The sequence below is a fragment of the Eumetopias jubatus genome, unplaced genomic scaffold (genome assembly GCF_037043125.1).
Source record: "Eumetopias jubatus isolate StellerSeaLion01/CBP00866 unplaced genomic scaffold, mEumJub1_p1.0 scaffold_15, whole genome shotgun sequence".
Taxonomy (NCBI): Eukaryota; Metazoa; Chordata; class Mammalia; order Carnivora; family Otariidae; genus Eumetopias; species Eumetopias jubatus.
In genome coordinates, this window is record NW_028274821.1 from 4,690,692 (window position 1) to 4,713,627 (window position 22,936).

Genomic DNA, 22,936 nt, shown 5'->3' on the forward strand with positions numbered 1-22,936 from the left:
ATACTGCTCTCTTTTCTGTCCCAACCTGTCCAGAGCCCCACATTTCCTGAGCTGGGACCTAGCCGTAGATAACAGAAGGGGAGCAGTCACTTGGCTTTTCCCACCCCTGTGGGCACCTGTGCTGAGTGAAAATGGTCCCCAAATGGCTTCCGTGCTGCCTGCCTCAGCCGGGTCATGGACAGAGCCCTCCAGAACCTTCTCACTGTTTCTCAGAGAAATGTGTGCCCTGCTTCAGATTTGAGAGGAGTTTTCTCTCAGCATTCTGCCTCAGCTTTATACTATTTTATTATTCCTAGCATATGTTTTTTGTGGTGTATATAACTGGATGTTGGTCACTGTGTAGTTTTAATAGAAAGATTTGTTTTGTTTTTTTTTGTTGAAAATGCTGATGTTCCCAAAGGCTGAAGTTAAACACTGTGTGTTGTTTCCACCATTTTTCCAGGAGTTTCTGTCATTTTTAAAACGTAGCAATGAGTATCTAGATGTTGAAATGTTGACTCAGAAAATATTATGAAAAGAGCTGAAAAGTTGCTATCACCATTTGCTAATGACAACAACAGCTCAGGCATCTGTGCTTAGTGGCCCAGGCTCAACCAGCAGGAACCCAGAGAATTCCAGACACTATACACTGACGAAAGGCACTATGACATTTAACTAGTATTTTCTAAACACAGACACCAAGAATACTACCCTCCAAATGCAGAAAAGTTAAAATCAAGAGACTGTTCTGTTGAATATATTACACATGCAAATAGACTGATTATCAAGAATGTAGGTTTATTTCATTAAAAAATAAAGCAGAAAGATTCACCCCCAAAGAGAGTACTTTGCAGCAGCAATCACAAGGCACGGATGTATGAAGTGCCTCAAGCAAAACAGAAACTGAATGTTAAAAAATATGTTATTTAAAAAGACGTTGAAGACCATTCGCTAATAGGAACATAGACTATAAAAATGGCACTCTTATACATTTTTTAAACAATTTTATTCCTCTACCTTTACTCAGACAAGAAACAATGGTGTAATGTTTACGCACTACCTTGTGGTACCCAGCGCAAACATTTACACCACCGAACCTGGTTTGCTAAAGAAAAAAAAAATAGCTAAAGTACAGCTTAAAAACTTTATTTTTAGTGCATTCACATTCTTAGATATTTGAAATCCATAGCTAAAAGGAAAAGTAATTTTCCTTAGCTTATAAAAAGACTCTAGTTATATATCCTTAGGCAAACCACTCCACAAAAAAGGAATACATTCAAGATATTCTAAAATATCAAGGACATGATTTCTAGTCTAGGAACATCACAGTAACCCTCTTCCTAAAACAGATCAGAAATCAACACATAATAAATGTGAAGGTCAATTATATTAAAATAAAGTAGTATTTGATTTAAATTATTGATCACTTGGGAAATATAATGAGTACTCATTCTCCGGTTAGGTATGTTAAGATTAGCTATTAGAAATGGTGTAACATCAATATTTAGTGTGTATAAAAATTCTAGGATTCAAATATATTACAATGAAAAGTTTATCATAATCGCACAAAAAGTGTTTCCTTATATACTAGCCACCACTGAGCTGCACAGGACGAAGGCTGAAAAGATGCGGTTGAATTAGACCCTTGAGAATAGGTTTTGTGTCCTAGACAGTGAGGTGTTGTTCCTCCAAGCTCTAATGCTGCAGAGACGTTATTCTAGGAAATGTTAAGGAGTGCCTGCACGCTCTTTACTATTGGAGGGAGAGAAGATAAACTGAAGCTCCATTTTTAAACAACAAAAAAAAGAATATAAAATACTAGTATAATAAAACATTTAAATAGTACTAAATAGCACAATTTAAATACCAGTTATATGCTGTCACTAGTTTTCTTCTTAAAAAAAAAAATCAGTTCCTGGGCTTTTAGATGTGTTTTCTTTTTAAAAATAACCAGCATCCTCCTCGTGGTTGGGCGCCAAGTCTATGCCCACGCCCGGTGGCCACCCCTCCAGGTACCCGCAGGCCTCTCCCAGGTCACAAGGCAGTGACGCAGAGGCCTGTGTGTGTGCTGCGTGGCGGCTGCCCGCCTGGCCCTAGGACCCGGCCTAGAGCAGCACAGCCTGGGCCACCTCCTTGATTGTGCGCGCGGCTCTCTCCAGTTCTTCGTCTGTTTGCTCCACTGTGACCACAACCCTAATGCTGAGAAATAACAACACAGAAAATCGTCAAAGGAGAGTCTAGGGCACCTGTTTTTGTTAAGTCAAGTTCTACTGGCACATGTCCCCACTCATTAGTGGGTCTACTGTCTACAGCCACTTCCTCACTGTGCAGCGGAGTCAAGTGTGGACACGGACTGGCCAGTTACAGAAGTCTGCCACTCGTGGCCCGACTGGTGGTGCATCTAGTCAGGGAAGCCTGTGGTGGGGCTCTGCCTGGGGGTGCCGAGAACCCCACCCTTTACATCATCTACTGCTCCAAGCAACACCAGGCCTGAAGCTGGAATTCAACATGTCTCAAATCAAGGAGTGTCTGCATGCCCGAGCTCATTTACAATTCAGTAAGTCATGTTGAAGTTCTGTAATACTTGAGGCAAGGCAGACATTTTTAAGTTTTCAGGAAACCAAAGACCAAACCTATCAGTTTGACAGGGCACTTCTACCTCTTCTCCCCTACTTACTTCCCTCTGCAAACATCTGTATCATCCACTGGACACTTGCACAGAGCTGTGCTGTGCTGGGCAGGGAGCGCTGAAGGTACAAAGCAAGTGTGGCCCCTGTTCTGAAACACAGGCTCACAGCTTTGCCTGGGTGCAATCAGACACGAGAGGGCAGACATTTAGGGCACTTCCGAGCTGCTGCCAGTGGTCTTCCAGAATCCCAGTCTGGCCCTCCGTGCCCGCACAGTGCTCTGGACTCCAGAGTCTTCCCGGACCCCCCGGGCTTTCCCCGGTCTCCAGGGTCCTCTCACTTGCCCCTCTCAGGCTAGTGCTCTGGCCCCCCAGATGCACTTGAGGGTCTCCATACCACTGCACACCCTGCTAGAAGGCGGCACTGACAAGTCTGTCTGACATACTTGATCTTTTGGGTTTGGCTTGAGCATCACCTACTCTGGGAAGCCTGAATCCCTTCCAGGTCAGAATGAACCATGCCCTCTTCCTCTGACCTCACCGACCTTGTGCTAGGACCCTGAGCACTTCGTGCTCTGGGTGTCTACCTCCTTCGATTATACTTGAAGTGCAATGAATGAGCACCAATTTTAAATCAAGAGTCCAAGTGCTCTCCCATGTACGGCTTCTTGAACCTCTCTAGATCTTCCCCACTGTTGCTCTGTTTTTCCCTGGGTGGCTTGTATGTGTTTGCCAGGTGAAGTACCACATGGTGCTCCAGCCAGCAGTGGGGTCAACACCACCGTCTGGATGTGCCCCTCCCACAGGACCGCCCTCACCGCAGACGTGGCCAGCACAGCGCGTGCAGCTTAGGGCTGTGGTAGACCTCTGCGGATCAGAACTTCGGCTGTCCCAGCTCAGTCCTGGGGTCTCACACACTTCTCTGAGTTAACTGGGAGGGTGCAGTGAGTCCTGGGGGGAGGGGGGTGCTTTACAGTTAAAAATTTAAAAATGGCCAGTTTAAGAATAGAAAACAGATGACGTACTATAGTACACATTCTTCCTTATCCCGTGATAGTCTTTCAAACATTTTCGGAACAGGATACATTTTATACAGAGTTCTGAAAGTAGGAAAAACAAGTCAGGCCACAGTTTAACGTCCACCAACCTTGGAGGAGGGAGGCACTTCTCTTCTTTCTCCAGGTAGCGTGCCTGGGTTAATGCGATGCTTCTGTCCATGCACTGTATGAAGAAGAGGGACACGTTTGCAAGCTGGGCTGCGGACACTGTGCTCATTACAACAGGAAGGTACTTGAAATGCTATCCTTGACCACAGCATGCATTCATTTCTCCAGTTACAACTGTGAGAAGGCAAAATGGAAATACCAGGACCCCGTCCCGAGCAGCCCCAAGCGACATGACTGCCCTGCGGTGGCGCCCTCCACTCTGGACCACCCAGGGCACCGCCGTGAGCCATGTGGCTGTCCAGCACCGTGAGACAGGGCTACTGCCACCGACTCAACTTTTAATTTTACTCAATTTAAATAGCCACAGGGAGCTAGGAATTTCCATTTTAAACAAAGTAGAAGGAGGACATGGGGAAATAGTCCCAGCAAAGCCCCAGAAATGAACCAAAAGTTGGACTTAATAGTAACACCAGGTGAACGGTTTCAGAGGCAAACTGCTCACACTTCATATATGAGCCATTCCTCTGATTTCCATGTGCTCCCTTAGAGCAGGTGTTACCAGGCCAGGAGAGTCTGGTGTCACCCATTTTTTGCATAGCTTTTTCATACCTTAACCACTTGCCAATATTTTTTTAAAAGTTCAAACATGCTCTATCAAAATAAAGAAAGCATGAAAATCAGATTGAAGTCACGGTTTATCAGGGTTTCTTTTTGGGTGATGAAAATGTTCTGGAGTGAGGTGATGTACAACCTTGTGAATGTACTCAAAACCACTCAGCTGTATTATTTTAAAAGGGTGAATTTTCTGGTCTGTGCATTATATTTAAAAAAGCATCAGTCAGAGCCAGGGGACTGATAAAGGAAGGAGCAAGCACTCCCAGGGCTGGGCAGTGAGGGTATCTGCCCAAAGAGGGGCCTCGCTGTCCGCCGCCAGGCAGGCTGTGCGCTGCTGCACGCCCAACGGAAACCACCAGCAAGCACCATGGCAGACTCCCACTCACGCTCCATCTGCAGTATACTCGGAGGAGTTAACTCCTGAACACATCTGGACTGGCTCTGTTCCTAGCCCTGGCTAGCTAAGAAACATTATAAACCATCGTTCAGTTTGTAAAAACAGTGTCTTGTCAAGCAACTCAACAAGCACTTGGCAAGAGCTCTGCGTTGTGCAAAGCTCACGTGACAGTCCGCACCACAGCTGTCTCCTCTCTCTCCCATACTGACGAGGCAGTGCAGCAGAGCTCGAGATGAAGACGCAAAGACACTGCAGGACCGCGCTTTTGTGCATACAGGCAGTTTCCAGACTGTCTTTTGTCCCTCCCCTGAAGCCCTGCTCCCTGATTCATGAGGGATCTCATGAGGAATCTCATGAGGATGTCTTGGAGAGAGCCGGCCTCGAGCTGGGGCCTCAGACGGCGTCTGGCATCCGTGAGTTGTGCAGGCTCTTGCCTTCTCTTCCGTTCTGAAGACAAGACACACGCGTGGCCACGTATCCCATGCTTCTCTCGCTTGCCCTCGGTGGTGTCTCTGGCACAAGCAGAAGGAAGACCCCACTGCTGTGATCTCTTGAGGAAAGAACCAAGGGGGTTCTCATGTGGAATGAGCGCTCTGGCGGCAGGGACGGCCCAAGTCCCGTGGCGTGGAGCCGGTGCAGAGCGCCATCCCAAGGGGGGCCGGAGGGGCCTGGGGCAATGGGGCTTGCGGTTCCGAGAGGATGCCCTGCAGCAGTCGGTGTCGGGCACCGCACTGGGCAATCTGCTTAGCGCACAAGCTCAGCGGTCACACGAAGCCAGTGTGACAGCTCTTACTGCCGTGTCCATTTAGCTTGCATCTAATTTATAAACTGTTTTGGTGCCACATCTGTATCAGAACCCTAACCCCAAGGATGCTGTACTTTGTTTTACGTCTGTATACACTCACGTGACCTCAACAGTACAAGTGCCGAGGTGGTAAAAGGTGCCTCTGGGATGTTTCTTCCCTTGAGAGGGAGTCTTTTTCATGCTTGCAGAGCTGTACCCAAGGGGACACCTGTGGCACCTCTGCACTCGGAAGGTGAGAGTCACTGAAGCCCGACTGCTCATAATCTCACACATTTCCTTACTTAGGAATCTCAGATTCTGCGTTTGGTTTTGTTTTATGAGATGACTGACTCCAGAAGGCCACAAACTGCATGAAGCTCTCCATGATCCATCCTTCCAGGTGATGTGGTTCACACTGTAGGACACAGGACAGCTAAAGCAAGCTGGGAAGCAGAGGGTGGTGTCACCCTTGGTCTCCATACTGAGCAGCCACGTGACCAGGGAGAGAGGCCTGACCCCCTGGCCACCACAGGGCAAAGGCTCACAGCAGAGGACAGCCATCACCCTGACGCCCAGTGGCACGGCCTCAGAGCAGAGGCCCCTGGAAGGAACCATCAGGACGAGCAGCACAGGGAGGCAGAACGAAGCCTGCTCCCATTCTCAAATGCATGCTAGCTGCACTGAAGAGTCAGGTAAAGGCAGGGCCACCTCAGCAGGCCTGCTCAAGGGGCTGCACGGCCACTTCCGTTCCTCTGTGAGGTGGAGGGGGAGGGGAGTGCTGCATGGAGGCAAGTGAGTGGGGCAGGGTTCCAGGAAACCAGCTCTACCGAGCAAAGAAGGGCAAGCAGTCTTCCCCGGAGAGGCATTTCTCAGTTAATAACTAAGTTACAATTACTAGTAAAATCACTTTCAGGAGATAAAGATATTTAAGTCAACCTCCAAATCAGGCCTGGTAAAGGAGTGGTCTTTCTTCCTTTCTGATTACAAGAATATCTTGACCTGTCTCTGAGCTATTTTGGGGGTTCAGCCCAGACAGCTGTCCAGTGCTCTGTGGGATTGTGACTCATAATGCCACCCCACCTACATGTATGAAAGCCTGGCTTTGGACATGCCAAGCGAATGGGTTTTCTGGAAGGCTAATCATTTAGACATTTAAACACTACGTGGGTTCAAGGTAGAAGAACTACATACTTACATGATTTACAATCTCCTGAAGTAGTTTAACGTCTTTTTCTCGAGACCCAGTGCTGTCTGTTAGCTGCAGGTGAAATGCTGGAGAAAGGGACTCCCCCACCACTTTTAACCCAGAGATGCTGAAAGCAAACACACATGCAAGCGTTAAGTCCCTTCCAGGTGCAAGGATATCCCACATCTAAGTAACTGTACAAAGTCTGCATTAATGAATGGAACAGAAGCTTGTGGCTTTTCCAGGAAAGCATCATGTGGTGGCTCCGATCCTGACAGAGACAGCTGAAATCCATGCTCTGGGCAGGGCTCGCTAGTCTAGGATGCACCTGCAGGGCCACTCTGTGAGTGTGGCTGCAAGGCAGTTCCGTGTCCTCACGGACACCTCTGGCTCACACCTGCAGGCTGCTCCCTCCTTTCTGGCCTGCAGGCCCCCTCCTCATCTGCCCCTCTCCCTGTGTTCTGCAGCGGCCAACAAGCCAGGTCCCAGCCTGAGGACCACCTCCTGGGGCTTCCCTCCCAAATCACTCCTCTAGGGAAGCGTCTACACCATTGTTTCCTACTACTGTTTCCTTCATGACTACTTACTATTGATAATGTTCCCTTGTTTATTATTTCAGTCTTTAGCTGTATCTTGTTTTCCATAAATTATAGGGATGAATTCTGATATTAATTAAAAACATTGCATTCTGACCATCAGAAGTATGTTTAGATTGTATAGTTCCCTTCTTATTTGCATGTTTTCTGTTAAGTTTTACTTGAATTATGACTATTTTCATCGTTCTTAGGATTTAACAGCACAGACATCTGCAGCTTCTCAGGGAGGGAGAGAAATTTCTTTAGGGGTAAAATCCTGTATTTTCAAATGATTATTACAGATGTCAAGAGAACTGTAGGTGAGGTTCACTTAAAGTTCATTTTTATCTGATACTAATAATAGTTTTTTAACTCATCTCCTAGGCTATAAATGGTGATAAATGACCATCTGAAACTGAGCTAAACATTTTTTAATTTTTTAAAATTAAAGAAAAAAAAAAAGCTTTTATCTTTTTGAGAGAGAGAAAGAATGCACACACGAGCAGGGAAAGTGGCAGGCAGAGGGAGAAGCAGACTCCCCGCTGAGCAGGGAGCCCAACATGGGGCTCGACCCCAGGACCCTGGGATCATGACCTGAGCCGAAGGCAGACGCTTAACCAACTGAGCCACCCAGGCGCCCCTGAGCTAAACATTTTAGACTGCCTCTGTTTAGCTAGCTTCACTTGGAAAGATGTGCTTTTCCCTTAGAATGAAATTAGCACAAAAAGCACTTTGTAGCACATCTGATGCCTTAAGCACATTTAGGATTCACCAAGCTTTACTGAATGACTACTGTGTGTCAAGGATCATGTGAGGTGCCAGAAGCCAACTGCACCTGCCTTTCAAACCACCAGTGAGCACTATAATTTATGTCTCCTTTCCTTAAATGTAACATATCCTACTAAGACCTCTCAATAAACCAGGCTGCAGAACAGCGCAGAAAAAAATACTGTAATCAAATAGGGTTTTACTCCAGAATACAAGAATAAGTTAACACCAGAAAGATTATGACAATGTAATTCAGCATAAGACAAATCTATGATTTTTAAAAAAGCCTCCAAATCTAGGAATAATTTGATAAATACCACCTACAGAAAACTTATAGTATATTTCATACTTAATGAAGAAATGCTTTTATATTGTGAATGACAGGTATATCACTACTATGACAGAAAATGTCAATAGCGTGTTAGCGACCAACACCAATGCAATAAGAGAAGAAAAATTACTAAGATGTTTAAGAATCTGGAAGGAAGAGAGAACCATTATTCAGATAATAGGACTTTTATATATAGCATCATAAACAGAATGAAACAAACCACTAGAAGGAGTTTGGAAGGGCTGCTGGATATCAGATCATGAGGACAAAGTGCAAACTGCAGAGAAGACCAGCTACAAGGAGAAGTGGCAACTGGCTAGCAGCTGGAGAAGGTGGGGTCTTCAAGGGAAAGAAGCAGTTGAGACAAGAGGGTGGAGTGTACTCAATGCTAATCAAATGACTCCAGAGAGGGTGACAAAAGAGAAGAGACAGCCAGAGGCGCTGGGCCCTTGAAGGGGAAGAGCTATGATGGCAGAAGGCATTTCTTCAGCGGTAACTTGAGGGAAGACTGGTTCAGATGCCTGTGTGTGTACAGATTGGTGAGGGAAGATGCGGGAATCCGAGTGACAGCAATGAAGCCAGGCTGTCTGCTAACAGTGGGTGGAGTGCAGACAGGGGGCTGGGGACCTGGGAGGGGAGAAAGGTGGAAAGAGCGGGTCAGGTGGAGGGCTGGGCTTACAAGATGAACACAGTAATACCACTAGACAGAATGAAGGGCACCTGAGGCTGGTGTTCCTGAATTTAGTGACTCCAACATGCTGTACTGTGTTGGCATATTATTATTTTATAAACCAAAGTAACTGGTACCAACACAAATAATATCTCCTAACCATAAATCATGCAAGAAGAACTTCTGTTGCCATCATGTAGACACACCCAGAACTTTAATTATTTCTGCCCCTACTTTATCTGGAACAGCTGTGATCTGCTAATTTACTCACTGTCCTTGGCCTTTAGAGAAGCTTCGAGTTCCCACATCTGTCAACAGGTAGGACTTTCATGATTGGAAAGACATATTTCCACCTTAAGTAAGGCAAAAGGAAATACCTCGGGCAACGTGAGATCACTTTCTGTAAGACCAGGAATCTGCCTGAAGCTGTCACCAACCTGAATTTTTCCTCCATTTCCAGAGCAACCTTAAAGAGCTACTCTTGTGTAGTTAAGACAAACACAAGTAAAAACTCGAAAGGTTCATTTCAGTTTCACCTGTTTTTCTTATATTAATTTAAAATAAAACTTAGTAATTTTCTAAAGAGTATGGCCAGTATGAACCCGCTGTCACCTAATTTCGTAACATATAATGGTATCATTTTATCTGTACAGATGTGGAGAGATTCTCCCATGTTCACCCGAGTTACTTCTGGTGGTAGCATGTTTTGTGCTGTAGGTACTGCTATATTACTGGTGAGCTTGTATTCTTTTTAGAAAAACAGTCATGGTTCTTCAACCACAAAATGGATGTTCTGGCTTCAAGCCCATAGACAAATCTGACTGAATGGAGTTTCTCCTCTCTTAGTTGTAATTCAGTCAAACTGATCCAAGCCTATTAAATATACTCAAAACCAAAGAGGTGATATTCAAAACTTTTCACTAGTTGTTTAAATGTGGTAGAGATAAACTTTAAGTTGGTTGAAAATATATAAAACTTACCCTTGTAAAGCTTTATGAATTCGTTCGCACTTTTCCTTCAACACTAAAAAAATACCTGTATGAAAAGAAATGCACTTGATAGTACATCTGGAAGATCTGATATTACTAATCTAAAAATATTTTTAAAGATTTTTAAAGTTCAAGTTCATCAATTTAAAATGTTGTAAATCCTCCTACAGACTACTAGCACACAGACAGGAACACTTCCAAAGGCCCAAGCCCTGGTCTTCGGCACATACGTCCCGGCAGCTCCTCACCCACTTTCAGCAGAATCTGGGATGAGGTTTTCCACAACAAAACAATGGCTCTTGTTCTCACCAGGTTCTACAAATAATCTGGCTAATAAAAGGGTATAAATATATTACTTATTTCTGGACCCTTAACAACTGGGTAAAAGATAGACACTGTAGTAATGTTTACTACCTTTTCCTTGATATTTTCACTTTATTCATGGACAATTAAAAAACTAAAACATCTAAGCAAGAGGCAGGAGTGCCAGGCCTTCTCACAAGCAAGCATATGAATGTGCACCCAGAAACATTCACATTTCCTGATTCTCTGAATTAAAACCGTTAAGAATTTAGAAATTTTAAAAATTCTAAATTTAGAAATACCAAGTAAGGCTTGCTTTTCATTTCTGTTTTAGGCTTTGTGAGGAGTGCTATCACAGCCAAAAGGCACATTTGAAATTTAGTCAAATTGGCCCATTAAGGAAGCTTTAACAGTTGGTAACTGGGTTTGGCTTTAGTACCAACTCATGAGTCAAAGGCTGAGGAAAAAAACCGGATTAAGCTTCAAATTATATGTACCGAGAATCAGCAGCACACTTCAGCTAACTTCTCCAATGACAACTAGCCAGCCCAGAGCTGACTCCTCCTCCTGGCATCGCTGCCCATCCTGGGAGCCAGCGCCACTTTGGCTCTGGCTTGTCTCCTGGGAGGAAAGAAGCTCTCCACTGAATTCCTGAGGCAGGACGATGTCTTTACTGCCATTCTCCCTATAAACTCCAGGTAATGTCATTCAGAGGCACAGCTCTGTGTGGTCAACACTTTCCCTCCAGCTAATTACTCCAAAAGCACGCCAGCAGCCTGGCTGACGTCACTGTGATGCCTGGTGTCCTGGGTTCAGAAGATTATACCTGGATTCTCCTCCATGATGTTGAGAGCCTCGATCGCAGCGGCAGCCAACAGGGGGGGTAACGAAGCTGAAAAGCAGTACCCCTGGCCGGAAAGTCGCTAAGAAGAAACGAACAAGTTAAAGATATAAATATGCTTCTTTTTTTGGCTAAAAAATCTAAAGGCACCAGATCTGCAACACCTCCATACAGTGTGTACAAATGGTAAGGTGGTAAGATCCACACATGTATACAAGTTATACTTGTAACACAAATAAGACTTTTTTAAAAAGGGAGATAATTTCAAATGTAAATATTCTGAGTGATTCTAACAGATCGACTTTTAAATAAAAATTGTGGTAAACTAGGTCACAATGAAATTCTGTGATTGGAAGTTACATGCTGAGTAACTTCTTAGCATGACCAGTGGAACAACTGGTTTCACTTTCTGCTTTTGTTTTTCAAAATGAACCCACCTGATGGTCAATCACAAAAGATCGGCCACAGCAGAAACCTCCAATAGAAGCGAGGGAATTTTCCATGTTGGCACTGATAAGATCAATGTCATCAATCTGCAAAAAAGTGGGACAGTAGTAGTTATTCCTCAATTTAAAGAAACAATAAAAACCATGTCAAGCCTGCAGACAAAATTTCAGCCCTGATCATGTCAACATCTCAGTTCAAACACACTACCTACATGCAAGTAAAGGGTAAACCAAACAAAATTTATCGCTACAAGGACAGATGTGTCAAAGTGTACCTCTGAAAGGGTCTCACTTTACACTTTTTGGCGATTTCATTATGCACACACAATTTACTCACAGCAGGAGAGAGAGAAATTAAAAGAAAATGAAATCCAAAACTGCTTCATACTAAAAATATTCAGAGGTACAAAATAAGATCATTTTCTTGCTTAAACAGTGTCCAGCTGGCCTTCCCCCAAAAGGTACTTGAGAGAAATACAAATCTATCGCAGTTTTGAGCATTTTTATCCCTACATTCAATTTACCTTTCAACTTTTCAAAAATAAAATCAATTACTGTGTACCCGTGGGCTTCTGAGTCCTGCCCATCTTCTCAACTCAGTGTTCCGCTGACCCTCACCTTCTGCACCAGCACCAGCTCTAGCACTGGCACTGGCACCACCGGCTCCAGCTCCAGCACCAGCACCAGCACCAGCACCAAGTGCATCCTGGGCACACAGCAGCCATTCAAAATCACTTACTGAAGGCCGTGATGACAACTGGTCCAAGCACAGCTGGGGGTTTCTAAATGGTCCACAGACCCAACAAGGAAATCTGTGCACTCTTTTTTAAAAAAATCTTTTATTATGAAAAATTTCAGTCATATACAAAAGTAGAGAGAACAGAGTAAACAATTCTCATCACCAGATTCAGTAATTATCAGCTCATGGACAATCCATTACCTTGTATAGCTCCCTGCTGCCCTCATTATTTCTTTGGAGCAAATCCCAGACTTCATATGGTTTCATCTATAAGTTTTTCAGTGTGCATTTCTAAAGGATATGGACACTTTCAAAAACATAATCACAAAACTATTATCACACCTAAAAAATGAAAAATTTCTTAATATCATCAAATATTCAGTGTTCAAATATCTGTCTCACAAAGCTTGTTTTCTGTAGTATTTGCTGGAATCAGGATCCAAATAAGGTCCATATATTCTGCACTTTTCCTTAGTGCATTTAATCACCAAATATCAGTCTGTCTTTGAGGAGTATGTGTCGGTCTAACTTCTTGTGATATTTGTTTTGCTCTCCATTTTTCTCTAGACCATATTGGTAGTGGGATATAGATAATCTAAGGTGATTTTCATGTTCTTTAGTTCAACTTTTTAACATAGGTTGCAAAACTATTATGTACAGGATTTGCAGAAAAATTCCTTCAGCTCAACAGGTTACACGGTGGTGGGTGAAGACAGGTCCTGTGAATAGGCTGACGTTGCTCCTCCCTGACAGGCTCCAGGGGCACAAACCATTAAGACTGGGGGCCGTTGGGGCTCATTTCCCATCAGCAAGAGAACACATGACCAACTCATTCCAGTTGTCTGGAACCTTGAGGCTTTGCATAACCTGTGCCAGCATTGTTTCTGACTCTCTCTCTAACGAAGTCATGACTGTCTAATACTCCATACACAGAAATAACAGAGGACTCAGAACTATAAATACTAGAAAGAACAACATTCACTGCCATCATAATATTTTCTAAAGGACTAATTTAGGGACTTCTTACTGATTTTAAGAAAAACACATTTCTAGAGAAGAGATATTGAAAGCCAAGATCAAATGCTACCAAGTAAACAGACCACAATTCTGTTGAGTAGCCACTGTGAGTTTACAGGTTTTGAAGGAAGACAGGCCTGTGGTCTGGCTGACCTGATCCTCTACGGGCTCAGCGAAATGACACACCCCAAAGCTGCATGACCCTGCACACTGATGAGGAACGCCGTCTTGTGCCCATGAAACATGTCCGGCAGGATGGGACTGCATGGTTTCTATACAAGGAAATGTGCTGGAGTAGGAGAACTTACACTGATTCCGAAATGTTCAGTGACTCCTCGACCATGCTCCCCCAGGACTCCGAACGAAAGGCTTTCCTCCAGAAAGATTCTTGCTTTGTATTTGTATTTTAACTTAACCTAAGTGGTAAACAAAACACAACTTTAAACTACTGATGATTAGCACACTAGAAAATATATTGGGAAGAACAAACCTAAACCTAAACCTAAAATAAGAAGAAAAAAAAAAAGCATGTACAGTTGATCCTCAATACTGGTGGATTTGTACTTGTGCATCTGCCCACCTGCTAAAGTCTCTCTGCAATCAGCACACACGGCATAGTGTAGGGGGGCAAAATCCTTGCACATTCCCAGCTAAGTCTGACTACTGCTTCAGCTCATACTGTAAACAAGTGTCCTTCAGGGCTTCTTTATTACTTCTTTGTCCTTCTTAATAAAGAAGCCCTGAAGGACACTTGTTTTTTGCATTTTGTGCTCTCTGCTGGCGATTTTGTTTAGGAGGGCCCCAAGCACAGCGTTGAAGTGCCGTCTAGTGTTCTTAAGTGCCAGACGGCTACGACGTGTCTTACAGAGACAACAGTTGTGTTAGATCAGCTGTATTTCAGGCATGAGTTACAGTGCTGACCGCCCTGAGCTCAATGGGAATGAATCGACACTATGTGTTAAATTGGGGCGCCTGGGTGGCTCAGTCAGTTAAGCGTCTGCCTTCAGCTCAGGTCATGATCCCACGGTCCTGGGATTGAGCCCCACGTCAGGCTCCCTGCTCAGTGGGAAGCCTGCTTCTCCCTTTGCCCCTCCCCCTGCTTGTGCTCTCTCTCTCTCTCTTTCTCTCTCACAAATAAATAAAATCTTTAAAAAAATAATAATAGAAACAAAAAATCTCCCCAATATGTGTTAAATAAAATGTCTTTGAACAAAAAACACATAAAACGAGGTTAGGTACTGAGCGAGTGATGAAAATGCTGTGACCAGAGGCTTGCAGAGAACAAACTACATTTGCCCTAGGAGCCATAGTTCAGTATTTACAGCCTATAAACTTACAGCCCATAACTATGTACGTGCACTTTCTAGAACATAACTACAGGTGGCCCTTGAACAACACAGGTTTGAACCGCACAGGTCTGCTGAGATGTGGATTTTTTTCAATAAAGACAGTCCAGCACTGTACATGTATTTTTCCTTCCTTACGATTTTCTTAACATCTTCTTTTCTCTAGCTTACTTTAAGGATGTAGAACACATATGACCGACAAAATATGTGTTCATCAGCTGTTTATGTTATGGATAGGGTTTCTAGTCAACAGGAGACTATTAGTAGTTAAGTTTTTGGGGAATCAAGAGTTATGTGGACTCTGAACTGTGTGGGGAGTCAGTGCCCCAAGCCCTGCATTGTTCAATGGTCAACAGAACCATGAGGACGAAGAGAGGCTGTACTTCAGATGCTCTGAAGTTAACTCAGTAATGTAGACAGCACAATGCCAATTTTTAAAGATGGAAATATTAAGATACGAATGACGACATGTAATCTCTGTTAAATACTGGTTTGATTACACATAAAACTCCTGAGAAAATGTGTATCGTTCTTCCCTCAGTGGCACTGTGTTTTAATTTGAATTCATGGCATTTTTTTAATTCAGAAAAAGCTTTCATTAATACGCTTTTCAATCTGTTTTTCTCTTTGCTTTTGGTCTTATAAGAAAGTCTTTTCCCGGCAAAGGTTTAGATGTGTATTTATCTTAGGTTCTTCTAATTATTTCATGTTACTTTTTTGTTTACACAGTGGGAAACTGAACATATGCAAGCCTGTATACAGCTTCCCCCCTCAATGTTTAATTGATTTATCCCTAAATGGTATGAACGTGATCAGCATCACAAGTGAATTAAAGTACAGTGATTATCAACCACTAAATTTATATGGATTTTTATTAATAATGAATAAGCTAATTTGGGGAGAAGTCTATCTTTTCAACACTGTTTTCCATCCAATAATATGTATGAAACATTATAGGAATGAGATATTTTTTAAAAATCATGTTTTAGAAAATTTTTAATAATATTATGACAGTACTGGTACACAAACAGACAATCAGTGAAACAAAACAGAAATCCCAAAGTCAAACCCTAATTTGTATTCTGTAATCTTTACATACTCAATGCTAATATATACTTGATCTGTTCCTTACACTTTATATTTTGTTTCATGGCTTGGCTGTATTATCTGTCCACCGGTACTGTTTTACTCTCATAGTCCTAAATATGCAATTCTGGTATCTTCTGGCCCACTATCACCCCCATATGCTTCTATCAGTCTTTGACATGAAAATAAGAAGAAGAGGAAAACAAATATATCTCTTTCAGTGATATTTAAGATGTATTTAGATTTCCTCAAGAAACAGTGAAAAACTTCAAAAACAAGATATGAAATCCTTATTCTGAATCTTCATTCAATTGATGAACTCACAGATTCAAGTTTCAGTGGCTGAATGCAAGGGTGGTTCAACATAGGAAAATCAACTATATTAATAGGTTGAAGGAAAACACATGATCAATTCATCAACTGATACAGAAAAAGCATTTGACAAAATCCAAACCTCAACATATTAGGACAAGGGGGGGAACCTCCTCAACCTGATGAAGGGCATTGATGGAAAACACACAGCTAATATCATACTCAATGGTGGCAGCCTGAAAAGCTTCCCCCTCTTGCCACTCCTAGTCAACACTGTATGGGAGGTTCTAGCCAGAACAATCAGGAAAGACAAAGAAATAAAAGACATCCAAATTGGAAAGGAAGAAGTAAAACTATCTCTATTCATAGATTACAGGAGTTTATATATAGAATATTCCATGATACACAAAATCAGGGGTGCCTGCCTGGCTCAGCTGGTGGAGCATGTAACTGTTGATCTCAGGGGTTGTGAGTTTGAGCCCCCATGTTGGGTGTAGAGGTTACATTAAAAATAAAATCTTAAAAAAATAATAAAAATAAAATAAAAAATAAGAAACCCCTCAAAATCAGTTGTATTTCTATAAACTAGCAGTTAACAACCCCTAAAATAAGTCCATCTGTAACATCATCAAAAAGAATAAAATACTTAGGAATGAATTTAACCAAAGAGACGTCAGACCTGTACAGTGAAAACCACAAAACACTACTGAAAGAAATTAAAGAAGATCTAAATAAATGGAAATACTTCTGTGTTCATGGATTCAGACTTAATATCATTAAGATGGAAATACTTCCTAAAGCAATCTACAGATTCAATACAATCCTGATTCAATACAATCCCTATCCAAATTTCAACGGAATTTTTTTTTTTACACAAATAGAAAAGCTGATCCTAAACTTCAAATGGAATCTCCAGGGACCCCAAATAAGCAAAAACAATCTTAAAAAAGAACAAAGTTGGAGAACTCACATGTCTTTTTTTTTTTTTTTAAAGATTTTATTTATTTGACAGAGAGAGATACAGAGAGAGAGGGAACACAAGCAGGGGGAGTGGGAGAGGGAGAAGCAGGCCCCCCGCCGAGCAGGGAGCCTGATGCAGGGCTCGATCCCAGGACCCCAGGACCATGACCCGAGCCGAAGGCAGACGCCCAACAACTGAGCCACCCAGGCGCCCCAGAACTCACATGTCTTGATTTCAAAATTTACTATAAAGCTACAGTAATTGAGATGGTATGATACTGGCATAAGGCTAGACATACAGACACATGGAACAGACTCGAGTCCTAAAATATAGCCCATCTCTGTATGATCAATGGACTAGAACCATTCAGTGGAAAACAACAGTGTCTTCAACAAATGGTACAGGGACAACCTGAAACCACATGCAAAAGAATGAAAGTGGACATATCCCTCACAGCACATACAAAAATTAAGTCAAAATGGATCAGAGGGGGCACCTGGGTGGCTCAGTCGGTTAGGTGTCTGCCTTTAGCTCAGGTCATGATCTCAGGGTCCTGGGATTGAACCCAGCATCAGCTCTCTGCTCAGCGGGGAGTCTGCTTCTGCCTCTCACTCTCCCTCTGTGCTCTCTCTAATAAATAAATAAAATCTTAAAACAAACAAACAAAAAACCAAAATGGATTAGATACCTAAAACAAAGCTAAAACTATAAACCTCTTAGAAGAAAACAGCGGTATTATCTTCATGACTCTGGATTTGACAACAAATTTCTTAGATATGACACCAAAAGCACAAGCAACAACAAAAAACTAGATAAATTAGACTTCATCAAAATTAAAAACTTCAGTGCATCAAAGGACACCAATCAAAGAAATGACAAGACAACCTACAAAATTAGAGAAAATATTTGCAAATCATGAATCTGGTGAGGGTCTAGAATCCAAAACATGTAAAGAACTTAACAAGAAAAAGACAAACAACCCAATCTAAAAAATGGGCAAAAGACTTCTAAAGACATTTCTTCAAAGATATACAAATGGCCAACAAATAAAGGAAAAGAGGCTCAACATCATTAGTCTTTTGGGAAATGCAAATAAAAACCACGTGTTTCACACCTACCAGGGTGGGAGAAATTGACAAAAACAACTGAGTGCCAGTGAGGCAGTAGAGAAACTGGAACCCTCCCTGCTGCTGGTGGGGATGTAAAATGGTGCAGCCACTGGGGAAAAAAGTCTGGCAGGTCCTCAGTAAGTTAAACACAGATTTACCTTCGATCCAGCAACTGTACGGCCAGGAATATACACGGAAAACTGAAAACAGGGATTCAAACAAAGACTTGTACACAAATGTTCATGGCAACTTACAACAACAGCCAGAAAGCGGGAACAATCCAAATCTCCATCAACAGATCAACAATGCAACACGTCCACACGAGGGACTATGGCTTGGCATTCAAAGGGAATGAAGGACTGATACTTGCTACAAACTGGATGAACCAGGAAAACATGGGGAGCAGAGGAAGCCGGATACAAAAGGTCATAGATGATACGATGCCATTTATCAGGAATATCCAGAATAGGTAAATCCACAGAGACAGAAAGCAGACTGGTGGTTGCTAGGGGCTACAAGGCAGGGGAAAATGGGGAGTGACTGTTTAGTGGACAGGGGTCTTATTGGGGAGAAAACCAGGTAGTTGACGGTTGTGTAACACGGTGCCTGTGCTAAATGCCAGAACCGTACTCTCTAAAATGGCTAATTTAATCTTATGTGAACTTCACCTCCACGAAAAAGAAATCGCAACAGTCATGGCTTCTAAAAACAGTATATTGCTTTTCCTGTTAAAAAAGCTGTTTTGGGGCACCTGGGTGGCTCAGCTGGTTAAGCATCTGTCTTTGGCTCAGGTCATAATCTCATGGTCCTCAGATGGAGCCCCCCTGGCAGGCTCCTTGCTTCTCCCTTTCCCTCTGCCCCTCCCCACCGCTTGTGCTTTCTTTTGTTCTCAAATAAAATAAAAATCTTTAAAACAAAAAAACTGTACACTTAAATGTACTTTATTTGTATGTCAATTACACCTCAATAAAGTTGGTTTTAAAAAGCTGAGCCTTGATTATTCTTTAAAGACCAGGGTCGGCATGTAATGTTAATTTACCTTCCTGATACAGTCAGAATGTACTTATGGTACCTGTTGTGCAAAGCAATGCAGACGTTAAGACATTAGAAGTGCACACAGGGGCGCCTCGGTGGCTCAGTTGGTTAAGCGACTGCCTTCGGCTCAGGTCATGATCCCGGAGTCCCTGGATCGAGTCCCGAGTCGGGCTCCCTGCTCGGCAGGGAGTCTGCTTCTCCCTCTGACCCTCCCCCCTCTCATGTGCTCTCTCTCTCAAGTAAATAAATAAAATCTTAAAAAAAAAAAACTTAAAAAAAGTGCACATAGAACAGACACTTCTCCAAAGAAGACATACAAATGGCTAACAGACACATGAAAAAATGTTCATCATCATTAGCCATCAGGGAAATTCAAATCAAAACCACACTGAGATACCACCGTACACCAGTTAGAATGGCAAAAATTGACAGGGCAAGAAACAACAAATGTTGGAGAGGTTGTGGAGAAAGGGCAACCCTCTTACACTGTTGGTGGGAATGCAAGTTGGTACAGCCACTTTGGAAAACAGTGTGGAGGTGCCTCAAAAAATTAAAAATAGAGCTACCCTATGACCCAGCAATTGCACTACTGGGTATTTACCCCAAAGATACAGATGCAGTGAAAAGAAGGGCCACATGCACCCCAATATTCATAGCAGCAATGTCCACAATAGCCAAACTGCGGAAAGAGCCGAGATGCCCTTCAGCAGATGAACGGATAAAGAAGATGTGGTCCGTATATACAATGGAATATTACTCAGCCATCAGAAAGGATGAATATCCAACTTTTACATCAACATGGATGGGACTGGAGGAGATGATGCTAACTGAAATAAGTCAAGCAGAGAAAGTCAGTTATCATATGGTTTCACTTATTTGTGGAACATAAGTAATAGCATGGAGGACATTAGGAGAAGGAAGGGAAAACTGAAGGGGGGGAAATCGGAGGGAGAGACAAACCATGAGAGACGATGGACTCTGAGAAACAAACTGAGGGTTCTAGAGGGGAGGGGGGTGGGGGGATGGGTTAGCCTGGTGATGGGTATTAAAGAGGGCACATTCTGCGTGGAGCAGTGGGTGTTATACGCCAACAATGAATCACGGAACACATCAAAAACTAATGATCTGTATAGAGACTAACATAATAAAAAAAAAGAAAAAAAAAAGAAGTGCTCATAAACAAATAGCATAGCTGCCCCATGGTCCAAGTCCTAAAATACTGAGTAAACGTGGTTGCTTACCAGTTCTGGAAGAGGACAAAGAGTTCCAGTGTTCATATACAGCCCTTCCACTACAATGAAACGTCGTGTGACCCGAGCCTTGCGAGGATTCTTGTAAAAGGAAAAAAAAAAAAGACACTTTAAATTCCAGTAACTCCAAATGCAGAATCTGTTAGATGCTCCCTAGCCCTCCACCTGACAAGATCTATTCATCTGAGTAAGTAAACAAATAGACAGTCTGGGTGAGTTTCAAGGTCAACGTTTCGTACCCTGTTATTTTGAGACAAAGAACAGTGCTTTCTTCTCTGATGTTTTTCAGTTCACACAATCAACAAGGTGACCACACACACGCATGCACACAATTTAAGCACTCTGAGAATACTGAAACAAACAAAGCCCTCCAAACCCAGAATGACTGAGAAGGAGCCCAAGGGAAATTTCTGGGGAGATGGGCACATTTTAGGTCGCAACAGGGCCATGATACCTGGGTTATTCACTGGTCAAAATGTATGGCTAGGATTTGCTCACTTCAATGTCTACAAAGTTTACCTAAAATAGAACTGCAGTGATGATGGCAATCATCACAGAGATGGGGCAGGGAGTTTGGCCGAGGCTCAGATGACACAAGAATGGCAGAATGTTGATAACAAAGCTGGGAAAAGGGCACGGGGGCTTCTTATACTACTGTACTTCCTTTGAAAGTGCCTGAAATTTTCTATGATAAAAAGTTAAACAAACCCTGCTCTCCATCTACCAAACAGCAGATAAAATCCTCTCCTTCCTAACTACTGGATCAAGTACAACTCAACCATGACCTCATCCAGGCATGTCTGATGTGGTGGCGGAAGGCCTATTTCAAACAACACATAACCTTCCTGCACCCCACTGATGGCAAGTCACTAATAATAAACCACTCACACTGGTGAATTTGTAGGTGCTTCAGGTGTGCAAGGCTGAAAAAATACTGAGATCCTTAGGTAAAGTTGGCACCATCTTCCTACTCAAAGGTTTCTTGCCTCTAAGCTTCTAATCAGGACATTTTAGAACCACAGCCGTAATGCTCAGAAAAGTGTCTGTTGAAGTATGCAGAAGTATACGCCACCGAGTTTGCTTGGCCATCTTCACTCTGTTCTTTTTTTTTAAAAAGATTTTATTTATTTATTTGAGAGAGAGAGTGAGAGAGAGAGAGCACATGAGAGGGGGGAGGGTCAGAGGGAGAAGCAGACTCCCCGCTGAGCAGGGAGCCCGATGCGGGACTCGATCCCGGGACTCCAGGATCAAGACCTGAGCCGAAGGCAGTCCCTTAACCAACTGAGCCACCCAGGCGCCCTTCACTCTGTTCTTAACTCAAACCTGAATGCCATGGGTTTGCTGGGGGTCATGGGTGAGGACGTGAGGAGAGGTGAGCCTCTCCCTACCTTTCCAAAATGAAGTATTTTTATTATGACTTAAAAATACTCAATGTAGGAATCTTGGGAAATGGGAAAGTACATAAAATTTTTAACAGATTAGCTAGTTACACTACCCGCTTATAAATGACTGTTCAAATCAGGATTTTACTGCAACAGTGTTATGACCAGAGTTTAACAAAAATTATTTTAATTAATAATTACTGAAAACACGATTTCAATGGAGATATACTATTCTCCCTGTGGATATACCATATACTAACTCTTTCCCCAACGCTGTTTCTCTCCTTTTGCTTTTTTACATCACATTGTGACTATCTTTGAATCTTTAACACCACTTGGGATTCTCTTCTAAAGACAGCACCCCAACCCCAGATACACTACAAGAGTAGAGACATATAAGAACTCTACAGCCCATTTACCCTCAGTTGGCATTCTCCCCAAAGAGGGGAGGCCCTCCCCAGGAGGGCCTGTTTCAGTACACAGATCAGTACTGGCACTGGTCATTAACTATGAAAAATGTTCCCTCATCGGACAGGCGAAACCTCCTTGCCCAATTTCACCAATTCTTAGTGAGGCCCGAGTATTTTTCATTTGCTCACATTTATTTGTATTTCTTCCAAGAACTGTTGTTTTTACTTACTGTCCTTTTTTATTTTTTAAAAGATTTTATTTATTTGACAGAAAGAGAGAGAGCACAAGCAGGGGGAGCAGGAGAGGGAGAGGGAGAAGCAGGCTCCCCACTAAGCAGGGAGCTCGATGCAGGGCTCGATCCCTGGACTTCGGGATCATGACCTGAGCTGAAGGCAGACGCTTAACCGACTAAGCCACCAGGCACCCCCCTACTGTCCTTTTTTAAAAGAAGAATTAATATGGAACAAGAGAACCTTATATGAAAGAGAATGAAAAAACATCTATGAACTACCTGAAAAATGGACACCAAAAAATTTGTTCCAAACTGGATGAAACCACAATATTTTAGTTCACTTTCAAATAAAAGATAAACGTCTAAGTAGAAAATATTCA

At 42.8% G+C, this 22,936-nt stretch overlaps 1 protein-coding gene across 2 annotated transcripts in view; it reads right to left on the reverse strand.

Moving 5' to 3' along the window:
• Nucleotides 1-757: 757 nt before the first annotated feature.
• The window catches only part of SPTLC1 (serine palmitoyltransferase long chain base subunit 1), a 62,146-nt gene continuing 39,967 nt past the window's right edge, over nt 758-22,936 (reverse strand). Inside the window, exons 8-15 of one of the 2 annotated variants that reach the window (XM_028117351.2) lie at nt 20,523-20,612; nt 13,741-13,848; nt 11,668-11,763; nt 11,216-11,312; nt 10,078-10,132; nt 6,763-6,880; nt 3,753-3,826; nt 758-2,178 (exon numbers count right to left, since the gene is read on the reverse strand). In XM_028117351.2, the coding sequence (XP_027973152.1) occupies nt 2,085-2,178; nt 3,753-3,826; nt 6,763-6,880; nt 10,078-10,132; nt 11,216-11,312; nt 11,668-11,763; nt 13,741-13,848; nt 20,523-20,612 (732 nt within the window). In that variant the 3' untranslated portion in view covers nt 758-2,084. The other variant, XM_028117353.2, reaches the window with a different exon arrangement.